Below are 16,078 nucleotides of genomic sequence, written 5' to 3' on the forward strand. Positions count from 1 at the left end.
TAGAGATGTAGGCTTGGCTAATGAACAAGTACGAGAGTAAGAGCGTGTAGGTATGTGTGTGCGTGTGTGAGAGTGTGACTAAGTGTGACTGAGTGAGTGAGGCTGTAGCATAATCTAATGAGAGGATTCCCTCTCTTTTAACCTCAAATAGCGAACACATTGTGGGGTAGTACTCATTCACCGAGACCATCTGACATTCAGCACCAACAGTGCAGCAAACCCTCCTGTCATCTCGCTCCCACACACACTGACATGCATGCTGCACATACACACACACACGCATACAAAGTCTCAACTGGCTCTTGTCACAAAATGACTTATCGGCCTTATCTCGGCATGTGACAAAGCAGTTTTTCAGAGATCAGAATATCAAATCCGGTCATAAACAGAAAGAAGAGAATATGTGCCACCATCAGCTGTCAATAAAGTCATTTATTATTTCACACAATGGATAACATGAACAACTTCAACTGTAGTTCTTCTTAATAAGTGCTCAACACTGCCAGCCAACAGAAGGGTAGCAAAAGAATGAGCTTTTCTTTCTGAGGAAAGAGAAATAAAAAAACAAAAAAAAAGAACCTACAAGATCATGAAAGATAAACATGACCAAAAGCATGCCAGCGGACATGGATATACATATATATTGCATGTATATATGTGCTTAAGACATATATCTGTATGCCAGCAAATGCAAATACAAAATATATGTGTACATTTACACATACATACTGTGAAGGATATATGCATATGCATGCGCATCTAGTATTTACTCTATATGTCAAATATTTGCAGTTTTTAATATTCATACAATGTACAAAAATGCTTCATGAATTAAAAAATTCATTACAAAAAGAAACATATCAAACAATGTACAAGTCTTGCTCCAAATTCAATTGAAATTCAACTTTCGGCTTGTCTAAAATATTTATGCATACAATCAAGTTGAGCATGCAAATAAAGGAAACCCACTCTAGAAAAAGGTTCAAATACACTATGTATACAAACTAAAATATGCCCACACTGTTAGAAGAGCTCACTTTGTGCTCTAAAGAAGTACATTTATTGGTTTTCTCAATGCTTCATCTGCACTTTCAGCTTCGAACAACATTATAGCTTAGAACTGTAACGTATGCTGTGAGGATGACTACATGTACATTTATGAGGTTCTGTCTCACGTGACCCCTCACTCCATGTGTAGGACACTCATCACAGCATGCTACAAAGGGAACGGGGGGGTGATCAAAATTTAGGTGCCATTATATCCCATTCTAGTCACTGTAGTGAACTGGTAAGTGCGGACTTCAGTAAATACACCTCAACCACTGATGTAAGGTCAAGCACCGCTGCGCTGCCCTTGATGCTAGTAGGACCAAAGACAAGGTAAAAGATCCTTACATCAGTGCTCAGGGGTCTCCTGTAGCCACTGGTCCAGACCAGACTGGTCCTAAATACAACACAACAGTGACCCTTGAACCCTATTCACAGCCACATCCCCTCTGCAGTCTCTGTTTAGAGTGAAAGCTCTGGATAAGGACAATACTTGTCAGTGTTAGAAGGCACCGGAGCATTGGCTGGTAGGAGAGACAGACAGGACAGACAACACCTGGGGTCTTTAACTCTTACATCAGAAACCGCTGACTGACTGACCACAGTATGGAGTAAGCTGCCAAGCGTGTAGTCTCTACACCTCACGGACCACACATCTAGACCTCATCTTCACCACAACAGACTGCAGACCCACCGAAAGTCATCTAGCAGAGCAAGGTTAAGCACACTAACTTTAGGACGAGTGTATTTTTGGCTATTTCCTCTGAGAACTCCCCCCACACACACAACCTTCTTGCTTCATGCTACTGCACCGCCCCAACTGGCTGCAGGCAAAATAGCTGCAAGTCAGCGGGGATTCCTATTTTTGGTCGAGAACACTACAGTGGGGGCTTTTATCCTCCCAAGAACTTTTAACGGTGTGATAAGGCAAATTATTTTAGCATTCTGTGTAGTTTAACGGACTGGAACGATGACTGTCAATGTACAGCAGAATTTGTCGAATAGGAAAATCAGTTAGGGTAGTAGTTTTTTGTTTTCTTGGGTCTTGAGCAGTCTGAATAGAGAGAGAAGGTCTACTGTGGTTTTCGGAGACAGTCCCAGCATAGCCGAGCCCAACCGGTATCCATGCAGGATGGACATACTAACACTATTTACAACAAACACTTCAATACTGTAGTTTTACATCTGGTTAAGGCTGTACTGCATAGAGCTGCAGTAACTATAGTTTTCATGAAATGATAGTCACTTTCTGCACAACTTATTACAAATTATTACTGGTATTATTCACAATTCTTGTTACATGAATTCATTTTATTCAGTAAATAAGACCACTTATTTCTCTTTGTTGAAGGGTGGACCCAGAACAGAAAATTCCTTTTAAGGTCATCGCCAGGCATGGCCTGATGCATAGCAAACAACAATGTAGGAGAACGTGGTTTCCATGGCAACCTCCTCTGTTCCTCCCTTGCCGAGTACATAACCAGTTGTCTGTTTTAAATAACAGGTTAAATACTGGTAAGTGATCTTCAATTATATCTGGGACATTGAGTACAATCAATATCTCTGGATAGAAACACATCTGATACAGTGGACCTTTCTGTTTCTGTAAAGCAGTATGTAGGCCAGTACATGGTGTGTATTCTATACAGTTATATCAGATTATATTCAGCAGTCCAGCCCTTCTAGTTCTGTTATGATGATATGGGTCAGAACGCTAGGAGGAAGCTGGGAGACAGAGGATGCTGACTATGGACGCTGTGAAGGGACACAGGCAGTGTCAGGGTTCTGGTGACTAAGACACATGCGTCATATGCACAATCATGAATATTTGGGGTCAATTTCTGGGGCACTCTTTGCCACTTAATACTTCTCAGGTCAAATGTAATTGGTGAGAGAAAGAAACATAAGGCACAAGTTGAACTGCTGCAACTGAGAATCCCACCCAACCCAAAGAAAACTGAATCTCCTGAAACAAAAAACCAAAGAAACACTGATCCATTGCTTATATTCTGAAATACTTATTTGAGAAAATACCAACCACTACCCAAAGCCACAGATACTGTAGATAGAGTTTAACAAAGGCTTGACATATTGACACAGAAATATCCAAGATGGCTACATTCTCGAGTGCACATAGGAATGCTTTACATTGGTGCCAACATGGTGGAGAGTTTGTCAAACTCTGATTTAGATTCTTTTAAATAATACATCCTCACACTGAATACTGAGACTTTGGTTTCTAAATCTAAATACTGGATTTACTTTAAAAAAAAATATTTCCAAGGATATGGACTGAAAATCATGTTAAGTAACAAGACTGGGATTAGCTTTTCAAAACACTGACTGTGAGCCCTCTTCAGCTGAACTGTCCAATCACGATTCAGACTTCAGGGCTTCGGTTTGACGCTTTTGGCTGCGCAGCCTGCATATACAAATTGATTAAAATAATGCATGCTCTCTGGAATGGATATCCACACCATCGAAGGCCAAAACATAAGGCTGGAACAAGCATGTAAGTGCTGCATTTGATTGATGCAAGTGTATGGGTTTTTCATAGTGCAATAAACCAATTTTAAGGTTTACCAAAAACACACCTGATATTCCTCCTGTATGCAATGCCCCCTGGATACAAACACAATAATGAGTGTATGAATGAATATATGCGGTTCTTTCTGTCTGAAAACAAACTTGTTTTGAGTCGCACCCATGTCTGTTTTTGGTTATAAAACAATACACAACTTTCATTGTCTATAGTACAACAATTCTATTTGATATACTGTATGCCGTGTATACATGTGTATGAGCTGGTTCTCATTGTACAAGGCAGGCAACAGTGGACTTTGTTTCTATGTACAGTCTGGGACAGTCTCATCCACCATATTGCCTTTATGTCACTGCTCAGGACAGGCCTGAGCAGGGAGGGAGAATTAAATGAGACAGGTGGGTAGGTTGAGGGAGCACAAGCAATGTGAGATGTAAAACATGATTTGGGAGTAGATGAGAGGACAAAGGGAGATGAAGTTGAGCGGCGGGCACCAGGGAGGGCTAAAGAATTGGGGTGAGTGTCGAGCGAGGAGGGGGGACCAGGGGTGAGGAGCTGCCAGCGGGTATCAGTTACTCCTCGGAGAGAGGGAGAAAACAACGACGGTACAGATGAGGGTGGGAGCAAAACACAGGGATAAGTAAAAGGGTAAGGTGGCTTAATTACTGCTGTTTTATCCCACATGTCTTTGACAAGCATCCTCAGAAAGGCAAAAATAAGCAGAGCTGCACAGTTTAATATTAACCATTCCCCCTCCCCTTGCTGGTAAATATATGGCTAAAGCCACATTCAGATACAGTATCATAAAGTACCATACACATCACTGTATCAGATACATAAAGAATCACATAATATCCTACACTATCATAAGTACCACACACTTTTATAGCATCAGATTCAGTATCAAATAGTACCATATAGTGCCATTGTAAATGAAGGTCCAATGAATCCTTGAAAGGCTCATGTCTGGTTGGGTTCAGCAAGCAGAGGGATGGTACCGGAAGTGTTCCCTCCTCCTGCTCCTCCGCTGACCCTCTGTAGTCCTCACACATCAGAGAGGAGAAACAAGCCAAAGTGCACCAAGGAGTCCCAGAATTAAGGGCACTGCATTTGAAACAGCACTGACTCCAATATGAACTGCTCTCCGTTGGGTTACGGAGCTGCTCTCTCCTGCAGGTCTACTGACCGGAAGGAGCCCATAACTCGTCCCTGCTGTGGCCCCTGCCTCGGCGTTTCCCCCCTTTGGCCAGTGGAGGCACAGATCGCGCTTGATGCACCACGGTCTCAATTGTTGCAGAGATGGAGTCGTGATTTGAGAACTCCAGAGGCTCGGGGGTCAAGCTCGGCCTGAGGCTCAGCCTACCTGGCAGGTCATCACACCTCTCCAGGACAGGCATCCCCAGAGTCCTCCCATCAACTCTCCGACCGGCCAACATGTCCAAACTCCGACCATCAGCCCGACTTTCCACCCTCCTATTAGTCGGCTCTGATTCCTCTACGGGCTGTTTTCGGGGCCGCCCAGGCCGTCTTTTGACGACATTGTTTCCTGTTTTGGCTTGTCGCTGCAGGCGCTTGGCACGGAGGATCTTCTGCACATGCTCAAAGTTCAAAGAATGCATCCTTCTCACGTCCTTCTGGATCTGCTCCACCTCGCGTCGCTTATACCTCCGCTTAGTGGGAACATCTGGAAGAGTAGAGAGTGGGCATGAGTGAGGTGAGACATCACAAGGTAAATAAATAGCAAAGTCTATAAAGAGAAAGGAGTTTTCATGCTGGCATGTCAGTCAAAATGAGCAGCCTTGGAAAGGCCAGGAAAGACATCACGCCAATTTAGCTCATGGTGAGAATGTCTTTTTTTTTTGCTTCAAGAGCTTCCTGCTAATTTTGACATATTCATGTAAGCCTTTCAAAGCCCAGCTGAGCCAGGAGAGCAGATCCTATCCTGTAATTGTCTACTAGAGAGCAGAGAGGAGAGGGGAGAGAAGGAGATCCCATTCTGCTAGCAGGAAACCCACAGAAATGTCTCCTTCAACCATTTCATATGTCGCTACACAATAACAACCCTGTGCATCTGGAGCACAGGCTGCCAAAAAGCCAAACACACAAATACAAACGCACATATCGACACATTTATCCACATGCACGTACTCCCGCAGACACAAACACACACACATACACGCACGTGCACAAATAATGAATTCAGCAGTTCAGAATGGCTGAGCAGAAGAAACTGGAGCCATATTGTTTCCTTCACACTGGTGAACTGGGCAGCATGCCCTTTACACGCTGTTCGATCCTGTCTCTTTCCCCTTTTCCCCATCACTCGCATTCTCTTTTCCACTCTACTCTTCATAAGCGGCAATATGCTACTCTCTAATTTTCAATTAAACTGGTAACACTGCACCATTTCATTTCCGTCTCTATTTCAGAAACCGCTTCCTGGTTTTGGTCCATCTCTGTCATTCTTTTTGTTTCCCATCTCTGTCCCGTATCGTAGCTCCCCCCCTCCCTCCCTCCTCTCTGCCTGGGCACTGTTCCCGGGGCTCAGACTGAGCCACAGCCAAAATGGAGGAAAAGCACAATCAGACACCAGTCCCCAAGCAGTGTGCACACAACATGCTTGGTCTCTCTTTCTTGAGCTTTTACTCCTATTCCTGGATTCCCTAACTGTCTCCTCTCTTCCTTCCCTCCAGAATCCTGCTGATACAATGTCGCAGGTTTCTGCAGCGCTCTAACACATGATGACTGCAATACACCCAATCAGCTCTGAATTTTATACTACAAATATGGCGGGGCTGAATTGCAGGGTAATGTTTAAAACGTGGTGCACAACACATTTAGAATATTTCTATTTGTTTCATGGTAAGAATCTGGTGATATGATACGTATCATGTAATATATTACAATATATTGCGATACCGTTAGCAAAGCGATATATTGCGATTTTTTCAAATCTAATTTTAGGAAAACTCATAGTATAAAGAACACACCACCATGTGTATAAAATCTGTGTAAAAAAGTTTACTTTTTTATGCAATAAGAACAGTGGGATCTGCATTTATCAAAGTCCCTGTAACATCCAACATCATAGCACTACTTTTCATGTAATCTGAGCCACTGTCTGCCACAAATCTTTGCATGTAAACTCTAAAAATCGATAGTGTTTTTGAGAGTTGATACTGTATCACAAAACATAGTATTTCGATACTTGTGTATCAATATTTTCTTACACACCTATAAAACGTGGCATCTTGGGTTTGAATAATTTGTGTATTAAAATGTTGCAACAAGCAGATACAGAATATATTGTGATACTAAATCAATGGGTTTTTACATTTAAAGAAACTAAATGGGAATGTTGAGGGGAAATTCTGCGTGTATAGCTCCGTGGTAAGGTGTTTGCTAATGAACTAAGAGTAAGGGAAGATAAAGAGAGGCCTGACCGCCCTCCATTTAAAACTCAGTGGAACATCTCACTCTATTGTTGCTCAAGAATTCAGGGCAGACAGTGAAATTAGTCTAATGCAGAAAGCACTAAGTAGCAGTAGTTTATGAGCTGCACAGAAGTGTGCACACGCTCAGCTCTCTGTCTCTCTCACAGACACACACACACACACACTACAAAGTAGCAGAAATTTATGAGCTGCATACACGGAACATAAAACCAGTGACCTTCAGCAGTGTGAGGGGCCGTATAGCACTGAGGACCTGTTCCTCTGTGGAATAGGAAGTCACCACTACACAGAGATACATGCTCACGGACCAGGTTTCAGACAGGATAAAGTGATCCTTGATGTACATCATTTAGTGAGAGTGTTTCTCTGCATGAAAGTGCATGCATGTGTTTGAACGAGTCATGTGACACAAAGAAAATGATTCTCACTAATTCAGTTGAAGATGACCTGCTTGTATGCATATATGCATGTGAGAGATTGCTGTCAGCTGCAGTGAGACCTGCTGATTAGCTAAGAATCGCACACACACAATCACAGACACTATACACTGTACATGCATACAAAATTAAATCACTACAAAGTAGTTCTATTGAGGAAAGATTTACAAACTCATAGTTGCATGCTCAGACAATAATATAAATTTAGCATCTGTATCAGCTTATGGATGGGGATCTATCTTACTGTGTAGGTATATGTGTGTATATGAGAGTGGGTTTATGCGTGCATGTATACATGTATGGTTGTGACTTGTGAGGCATGCATGCGTATGCATGCGCGCCTGTGTTTTAATTGGGCTAAAGCTGTGAAGTGAGGCAGTAAGTCATGCTAGAGGAGGGGCAGGGAGAATGGGGAAAAGAGAGGGTAATGGGCGAACGAGGGGGAGGGGAGACGAGGGAAAAAGCAGAAAGAGAAAGGAAAGAAGGAAAGAGAGATAGAAGGGGGAGGAAGAGGAGGAGGAACAAGGGGACGTATGGATGTGGAGATTGTGGGAGAGAGGCAAAAGGAGGACAGCAAGGGCAAGAAGTGCAGAAACAGCACAAGGGGAAAAGGGAATGACATGGAAGGTAGAAGAGGCATAACAACACTGGGGGGGGGGATATCGTGAGGGGTGGGGGGGTGGGGGGTAGTGTGTATATGAGTCATCCGTCCTGGATCCCCTGGGGTGGGGGGTGTATTCTAACTGAGCCCCTGGCTTCTCCTCCCCGCCACTGGACTAGGCCCCAGTCATTAAACCCCTGGCTGCCAGCCAGCTCTTTTAACACAGGCAAGGGCCTTTTACGGCGTGTCTGTAGAAAATAAATCACACTGTGTGAATAATATATCTCTGGCAAAGGCATTGGCAGGAGAGGAGGAAGGGAGGGAGGGAGGGGAGGAAGGAGAGATTGGTGAATTATAGTCGTCTCCATCCATGCATTACGTTCTCTCTATCCCCAGCCAGATGTGCTCAAAGACAGCAGAATACAGAATGTACCAAAATACACATTAGTTTGGGAGTGAGAATTTGGGGCTACCTTGCCTCTTTGTCTGCTCTCAGTCCTGATATTGCTGTAAATAGTATACTGTATTTATAAATAGGAATCACCCTGACATCTACATTTAAAATTGGGAAAACCCTGTTAACGCTGACTAATATGTGTTTACATCTCTACGCCAGCAAATAACGAGCCCGTTATCACTAGGGAACAGAATAATATATTGGACAACAATTATTTTTGCAAACATGCTCCCGATTTGGCTATTTTAACAGATTTAAACCTTGGCAGGTTAAGATTATACATAACTGGCTTGTAACGCCAAGATGCTACAGTAAAGCATAAGTGTAGCATCTTGTGCTTAACTGAACGGTATGCACATCCTGTGTTCCCTCACTGCAGGGAGCAGTGGATGTCTGTTAACATCATGTTAAACTCACTGGATAAATCTGTGGTCACGCAGGTGACTAAAAATAATTTTTAAGGGCGCTTTCACAAGCAAATATTTAGTCCGGTCTCATCAAAATCTAGTGCAGTTCAACCCCCGGTGTGGTTCCTTTGGGCAGTTGTGAACGCAGTAATCGTACTCTGGTAAGGACCAAAACAACCGGTCCGAGACCGTTTGTGAGAGATGGTCTTGGATCGTTTCCAAGTGAACCAACACGCAGGCTGCCTGTGCGGCTATTTGTTGAAATGGACGCAGATAAACGACATGAGTGGGAGAGGATGGACTTGGAATCCTGCAGAAAGTGAAAAAACTTCAACAAAGTCCACGATTCCCTGCATAGAAGTGACAGCTCTCAAGATGAAAAAGTTAAATTTGCTCCGTACACACCACTCAGCAACTTAATTTCTTTATCTGGTCCACATTTGTGCACTGTGAAACGGAACCAGACTAAATAGAAAACGAACCAAAAGTATTTATCTCTGATTCGGACTAGCCAAACAGACTATGGCTTGTTTAAGCGCTCTAAGACACTACCTCTGTTTAGCTCTCAATTATTATTTTTTTTTATCTCCTGTGTACAGTAGAAGTCACTGTCAGTTGTGGTTTTGTTTCACTAATATATTCCTGTTCCTACATTTCTTTAACATAGAGGCGTCTCACTGTTTTATGATCTGCCCTCCTTTGCCTTGCAATCGGATCTGTAATGAGGTCCATTGCTGTGTTAAGCTAATGTTTATGTCAGCCCAACACTCCCTGCTGATGCTTTATATCAGAAGCTGTCCACAGGTGAACCATGGTTGGCTTTTATTGTGAGGTAGCTACAGGAAGTCTAGCCGCAATTGAACTGGTTAGATAAAGACAAGCAAGCACCAGGCAGTTATTGCAGTTTGGGCTAACCTCAAACCTCCAACACATCATCAAAGTAAGCGATACATTTTACATTATACCGTGCTGCCCGTGTCTAAAGAAAAAAACATTCCTGCTGTCATGCTTTCTGATCATGACTAAAGGGCAGTGCTCTCCTTTGTAAATACACCATGTAGTTTACAAATGAACAGGTAATCCTAATGTAAGTGGTTCTTACCAGTGAGGGAGGGACTGGAGCAGTTGGTCATCTGTCCTGGCTCCTGCCTGGCAGTTTGGAATGACATTAAGCCCTGATCTCCAAACACAGTGAGCCTCGTCTTCCTGCTCCTCCCTCCAAACTCGTCCTCCCGTGACCCCAAAAAGAGGTCAGACACCGACTCTGACCGCTGCGATTGGCTACTGTAGCTGCTCATGAAGCTGTTTATTGGCTGTCGAGTCTGACGGGCGTGGAACTGGCTGTCAGAGAGAGAGTGTGTGGACAGCTGGTCCGACTCAAACATCCCTAAGCTGGATCCCAGGCTTGAGCCTCTACCACTGGCCCTCTGCTTCTCCAGATGCTGGCCCTGACTGGCCAAGTCCCTCCTGTCACTCAGCATGCTGAGACGTGCATTGGTCTTAGCTCCGCTGAAGAGCCCACCCAACTCCTGCCGGTCTCGCAGTGAAAGGAGGGGTTCGTCCTTGTGCTTATGTTTGTGCTTGTGCTTCCTCTTATGGAGGCGAACCCCTGCAAGACCGCCTGCACTGCCACTGCCCAGGGATCCCAGGCCATCTCCTCTTACAGAGGGGCCCTGGAGTGGGCCACTGGCACTGCGAAGCTTGGCCCCTGGTTGGAGCTTTGAGTGTCCACTGGAGTGGAAAGCCTTGGGAGGCGGGACAGCAGGCCTCATGAAGGGAGATGGGGGTGCAGGTCCTAGCGAGTGGTGGGGCAGGTAAAATGGTGCAGCAGGGGGAAAGTAGCCCAGACTCAGAGGAGGTGCGTAAGGCATCGCATACGGTGCTGCATAGTAATTTCCCCCTGCCAGTGGATAACCATATCCTTGAACAAAAGGCAGCTTCGTTGTGATTGGCTCGCTGGCTTTGGCTGGACGGCCGCGTCTCCTCTTAGCCTTCAGATCGGCGCTCCTGCGCAAGTATGAGCTGGAGTCACAGGGATAGGAGTCGTAGGTAACAGGATAGTAATGATGGAAGTTGAGGCGGAAAATGGAGGGATATGGCTGCTGGGGGTAGCAGGTGTATCGTCTGTGAGACACTCGTAGCTGCTGGAGCTTTACCACAACCTACAGGGAGGTGGAAAAGAGGAAACATTTAGAAAAACACACCATATACAATGCACACATTACAGTGTTTGGTCAAAGATTACACACAGGATTTATGACAGTGTTTCTAACCTCCTCCAGTTCAGAGAGAAAGTGAAGATGATCCCGGCTCTGTAGGCACTTCCTCTTCCGTCGATGATGTTTTTGCTTCTTTTCCTGCTGTGACAGGAAGTTGTCAACAGCAGTTACTTGCCGTTCACAGCGTGCTCTGCTGCCTCTGTTGGATGCTTCCAGGGCTGCTGCCTCCGCAGACTCAAACCCACACAGATCAAATGAGTACCTGTATGAAACACAATGTGAAATACAAAATCAGTCTGAATATAAAACAAAAAAAAAGCATTTAAATTCAAGAAAGTTAAAGCTGTGTAGTTGCAGTGTACTGTACCTGCGTCGAGAGGCGGGGCCTTTCTCAGTTTGATCTGAGGTGCTGTTGTTGTCTGTCCCAATCCCGCTGTCACTTGGAATCGTCTCCTCACTGTGGGACTCGCTGATGGGGGACAGCGTCACCTCCTTCACCGATGCCCCCTCTGACAGGTGGGAAGGTGAATTAGCCAGAAGGCGTGGAGGAGACAGTTTCCATCCTCCAGAGAGGAAGCTCCTGCCAGGTGGCTTGGAGGGCAGGGCTGAGATGGGTTGCAAACTGGGCATAGTGGCATCAGAGTGGCTGGTTCTTATGGATGGAGCACTGGAGCTGGGAGACAAGGTGGCAGAAGGCACTACAGGGCTCTCATAGAGACTGGATGTGGAGACAGACAGAGGGGGCTTGTCCTTAGTGGTTTTGGGAGGGTTGGAGCCTTGGGTTTCTGCTCTGGGTTTCCGCCCTCTCTTCTTACCAATGTAGATGGTTCCTCTCTTGCTGACGTTTATCTGTTTTCCCAGCCGAGCCTCGATGGTGGACGCCATGGCGCTCATAGCTGAGGTTACAGGGGCAGAAGATGATTTCAGAGCCAGAGTGCCGTTCTGACTGGACCCTGAAAGGATCTCATTCAGGATGCTCTGCATTTTCCCAAGCTTCATCTTATTCACTGGCCTGGAGGGGACCTTGCCACGCTTTAGTTTCAGACTATTAGAATTGGCGCTGGTGGTCGTGCTGGAGGCCATTTGCACTAATGTGTTTAGTGCGTGTGTCTTCCTCCTACGGTTTAGCCCTGCAGCGGTTTCCTGTGCCAGTGGGCTTGGAGGTGAGGTCGAGGTGCCCTCATGGATGGTCTCCACTGTTAGAAGTGGCTGTTTCTTCGGGCGTCCTCGTTTCCTCTTAATGGGTGTGAGGACGGTCAGGCTGTCAGTGTTGGTGTAGAGGGGGCTAGAGGGGGTGATGGGGAAGGCTGAGGGGGGGTCAGCTAAGGTCGAGGGGCTACCCCGGTTGTCTCTCTGGGGTGACGTGAGGCTGGCATGGCTTTTAGCTTTCAGGTAAGACCATCTGTCCTTGGCCTTGGTTGGTCTGGAGCTGGCTGTGGAGCTGGTGCTGTGGCTTGGGCTAGGACTCAAGGCCGCCCTGGGTCCAGGGCTGAGACTGGGGCTAATGTTAGCCCTGGGTTTAGGGCTCGAGCTGGGACTGATGCTAGCCCTGGGGCTGGGGCTGGGGTTTGGGCTAGGGAGTCTGGGGTTCGTGTTCAGATTGGCTTTGTTGATGTGATTGTGAGTAGGCCCCCTGTGTTTAAGGGTGTCTATGCTGGTCTTAGGACGACCCACAGGGTTCTTTTTCATTCTATTTGTTGACTCTAAGTCAGATCCACTAATAACTGTCTCCCCTCTTTCTGCCCTGTCTACCCTCTCTCCTTTTTCTCTTTTATCCCCTTTATCTGCTCTCTCTGCTTTTTCTATCCTCTCTCTACTGACATCAGCGTGACTTGTGAGTCGAGAATCGTTTTTGTGAGTCTCCATCTTATGTGCTACTTTGGGTTCTGGGGGTCCGGGCTGGTGCTTCTCTGTAGTGTCAGAGTCCTGTCGTTGCTGTAATCGCTCCTCTACAGAAAATGACTCGTCAAAAGAAGGCCTCCTCCGCCTCTTTCTTCCTTTTCCTTCCTCTGTCAGCATTGGCATCCCTCTGTCTTCTTCATCTCCTCTCCTCCCAGCACCCGCTCGCTCTCTTTCCTCTTTTCTCCTTTCCTCTCTTTCTTCATGGAACCGCTCAGCTGTCTCCTCTTGCCTGTACTTCTGCCTCTCCTCAGAATTAGTCGGGCTCTCCGATCCTTTCTCTGGCTGTCTTCCCCAAGGTGTATCAGCACTGTGGGGATTACAGAGCATCCTCTGGGAGTCCTTCCTGCCGTACTTCCTCTTGATGTTTCCAAAGAGCTGTTCACTGACCTCTTGCAACCCCCTCCCCCTGGAGAGATGTATACAGAGAAAAAAATATGACAAGTGGAACAAGGGGAGAGAGATAGAATGTTTTGTATTTCATCAACACTATACAACCAGTACCAGTATGTACCAGTACCAGTATTTACCAGAACAGTTACTATTTTTTGTGTGTAACCATACTTAGACAGTCGATCTGATTACATTATTTTTTTTTAAATTGTGTTATACAATAAGATATCCTGTAATGTATTACCTATCTTGAATCAAAATTGTGTCTGTTTTATCAAATGAGATGTTTGCACTTCATCTCACTTTCAATTTTCATTATTGTAGCAAATGAGGCTGTCTGATAAAAATGAATCACTGTCCTGAAAATATGTAATTAGGGATGTGACAAGAACCGATACTTGGTATCGAATAACCGATACCAAGGTGAGGCCAAAATTCGAAAAACGTGACGCAGTTAACTCACTATCGACGTGTCCAGGCAGTACAGTTGACGCATGACACATTTTTTCCCCTGCTATATTGTGAACCACAAATCTGTGTTGAAATTGTCAGAAGGAAAGCTAGTAAACGGTTACATCGAATTTCATTATGATGCGCTCTATTCAGTAAAAATTTGTGTTAAAAAGGTAAATTATAATGTTTCAGTTTTGTTTTTGGCGAGAAACCTGAATAAATACAGATGTTTTACAGCAATATAAAATACAGAATATAGAGCAGAGGGAATTATGACCGGTTACTTACTAACACTAGCTCAAAGTGTTTATTGTTTTGTTTTAGTTTTTTACACTGGTATCAAAGTGGGCACAGAGAATTGTGGAATTTCACTGGTATTGGTGTCCACTACTAAATTTCTGATATCATGACATCCATATATATAATATTGCTACACATAATGTCACAATACAGCATTATATCGACTTTCTCCGATCCCCGGTGCATAGTGTACAGTATTTTTGTTTGTTTGGCTCATGATAACATCCACCACACAAGACAATGAATCATACCTGCTGAGCGAGGTCAGGTTGAGAATACTGGCATCTGTAACCACTGGCAACTGCAGGTCTGGAGTCAGAGATCTCTGAGGTGAGGGGCTCTGTGTCGCCGTTCGTGAGAAAGGTTGGGTCGGATCAAGCAAAGCGCTCCCACCGGCTCCTGCCAGTTCTCTGGCTGGCTCAGGATGTGCAGGATTGGCCGGGGATGCGGAAGGTGCTGTAGACGTGATCCAGTCTGGACTGATTTGGTGTTGATGTGCATGAGCGTGTTGGAATTGTTGCGTGAGGGCGTGTTGTGTTTGCTGCGTGTGTGAGTGTGTGTGTGCAGGAGGGAGGGAGCTGCGAAGCTGGTGTTTGGGCGGAGTGTGATCTCCCAGTAGTTGCAGCAGGCCTCCCTCTCTCTGCTCAGGCATTCTGAACTGGCGCTCGTACGTCTGGGGACGACAGAAAAAAGAAACAAAGATAAGGTTAATACACACAAACTGCAATCACAATACAGCTTTATATAGCTGCGGGGATAGACAAACGATATAATGATGCTATCATAAAACTACGACTTCTCTATTTCCTGTCTTCAAAACATCAGCCTATCTCCGCAGAGATAATAGATAATGTCACACAGCATCCAGTTCTGCATTCAGTTTCTTTTCGTCAGCACATATCAAATCAGTGTTGTGCTCTGATATGACACTATTGTCTTTTCACGGCAGGACTGAAGCTTTTAATACATCTTGTGTGCATGAGCAAACAGTGTGCAACAAAACAAAGGGCTTGTTTACAGAGCAATTAAATTCCTGTGGCAAGGATGTAGCATGCTGTGAGAGCTGGGGGGGATGGAGTTGGGGGTGTCTGACTGCACACAGTATTAAACACAGTAGCCAAGCTCAGCCGCGTCCCAGACTGCCCCAGACCCAGAATACTATATATTATCTTTATTTTGCTGACAAATCTCCTGTACTGTTCACAACTGTAACTTACTGACAAACCCCTGAACTGCTTGTACAATATACTGTGTGTCCTGAAACTATAGCACAATTCATCTAAATCTTTCCCACTGAAGGGCCTCAAATTTGAAGTCACCCTTTGCTCACTTTACAATTGTCCATGTAAAACTGAAAATGTAAAAGCTTGATATTCTGTGTTAGACAACATAACCGTGCTTAATACATCCCTGCTGCATAATCAGTGTACTGCTGGAAGATGAGAAATAGAGCAGCGGATGGCCTTTGTGGTTTAGCCTGTTATTAACAGACTCAGTATGACGCAACAAGACACTGTTCTGCTGCGCTGCAGGGAGATGTAACCTAACCACAGGCCTGCCTCTCAGCATATACACACAGCCGCACACACACACACACACGCACACACACACTCACGCTCACACATGCGTACAGTAGATGATGTACACATTTCAAAGGCTTTATGAAATCCTGGCTTCACACATAGTAGCGCAAAATGCTAATGTATGAACACAGTTAGGCAACCAATTATAGTCGAGATGGATCGGCACCTTGCCAGATGATTAGCTCTTGCTCTTTGCTCATACATAAACACACACAGTGATGAAACATATAATGTATGTAGTTCTTATCACAGCGCACATATGTGCGAGAACAAGCGCTTCATCTC

General features: G+C 45.0%; 1 protein-coding gene across 3 annotated transcripts in view; it reads right to left on the reverse strand.

Moving 5' to 3' along the window:
* Positions 1 to 414: 414 nt before the first annotated feature.
* Positions 415 to 16,078, reverse strand: part of setbp1 (SET binding protein 1) — a 36,919-nt gene continuing 21,255 nt past the window's right edge. For 2 of the 3 annotated variants that reach the window (XM_037776918.1, XM_037776917.1), the window contains exons 3-7: positions 14,462 to 14,883; positions 11,533 to 13,473; positions 11,220 to 11,427; positions 10,049 to 11,108; positions 4,768 to 5,273 (exon numbers count right to left, since the gene is read on the reverse strand). In XM_037776918.1, coding sequence (XP_037632846.1) covers positions 4,768 to 5,273; positions 10,049 to 11,108; positions 11,220 to 11,427; positions 11,533 to 13,473; positions 14,462 to 14,883 — 4,137 coding nt within the window. Of the gene's footprint in view, positions 5,274 to 10,048; positions 11,109 to 11,219; positions 11,428 to 11,532; positions 13,474 to 14,461; positions 14,884 to 16,078 lie in introns of all 3 variants that reach the window. The other variant, XM_037776919.1, reaches the window with a different exon arrangement.

This window comes from Sebastes umbrosus, chromosome 8 (assembly GCF_015220745.1).
Source record: "Sebastes umbrosus isolate fSebUmb1 chromosome 8, fSebUmb1.pri, whole genome shotgun sequence".
In the NCBI taxonomy this organism is placed as follows: domain Eukaryota; kingdom Metazoa; phylum Chordata; class Actinopteri; order Perciformes; family Sebastidae; genus Sebastes; species Sebastes umbrosus.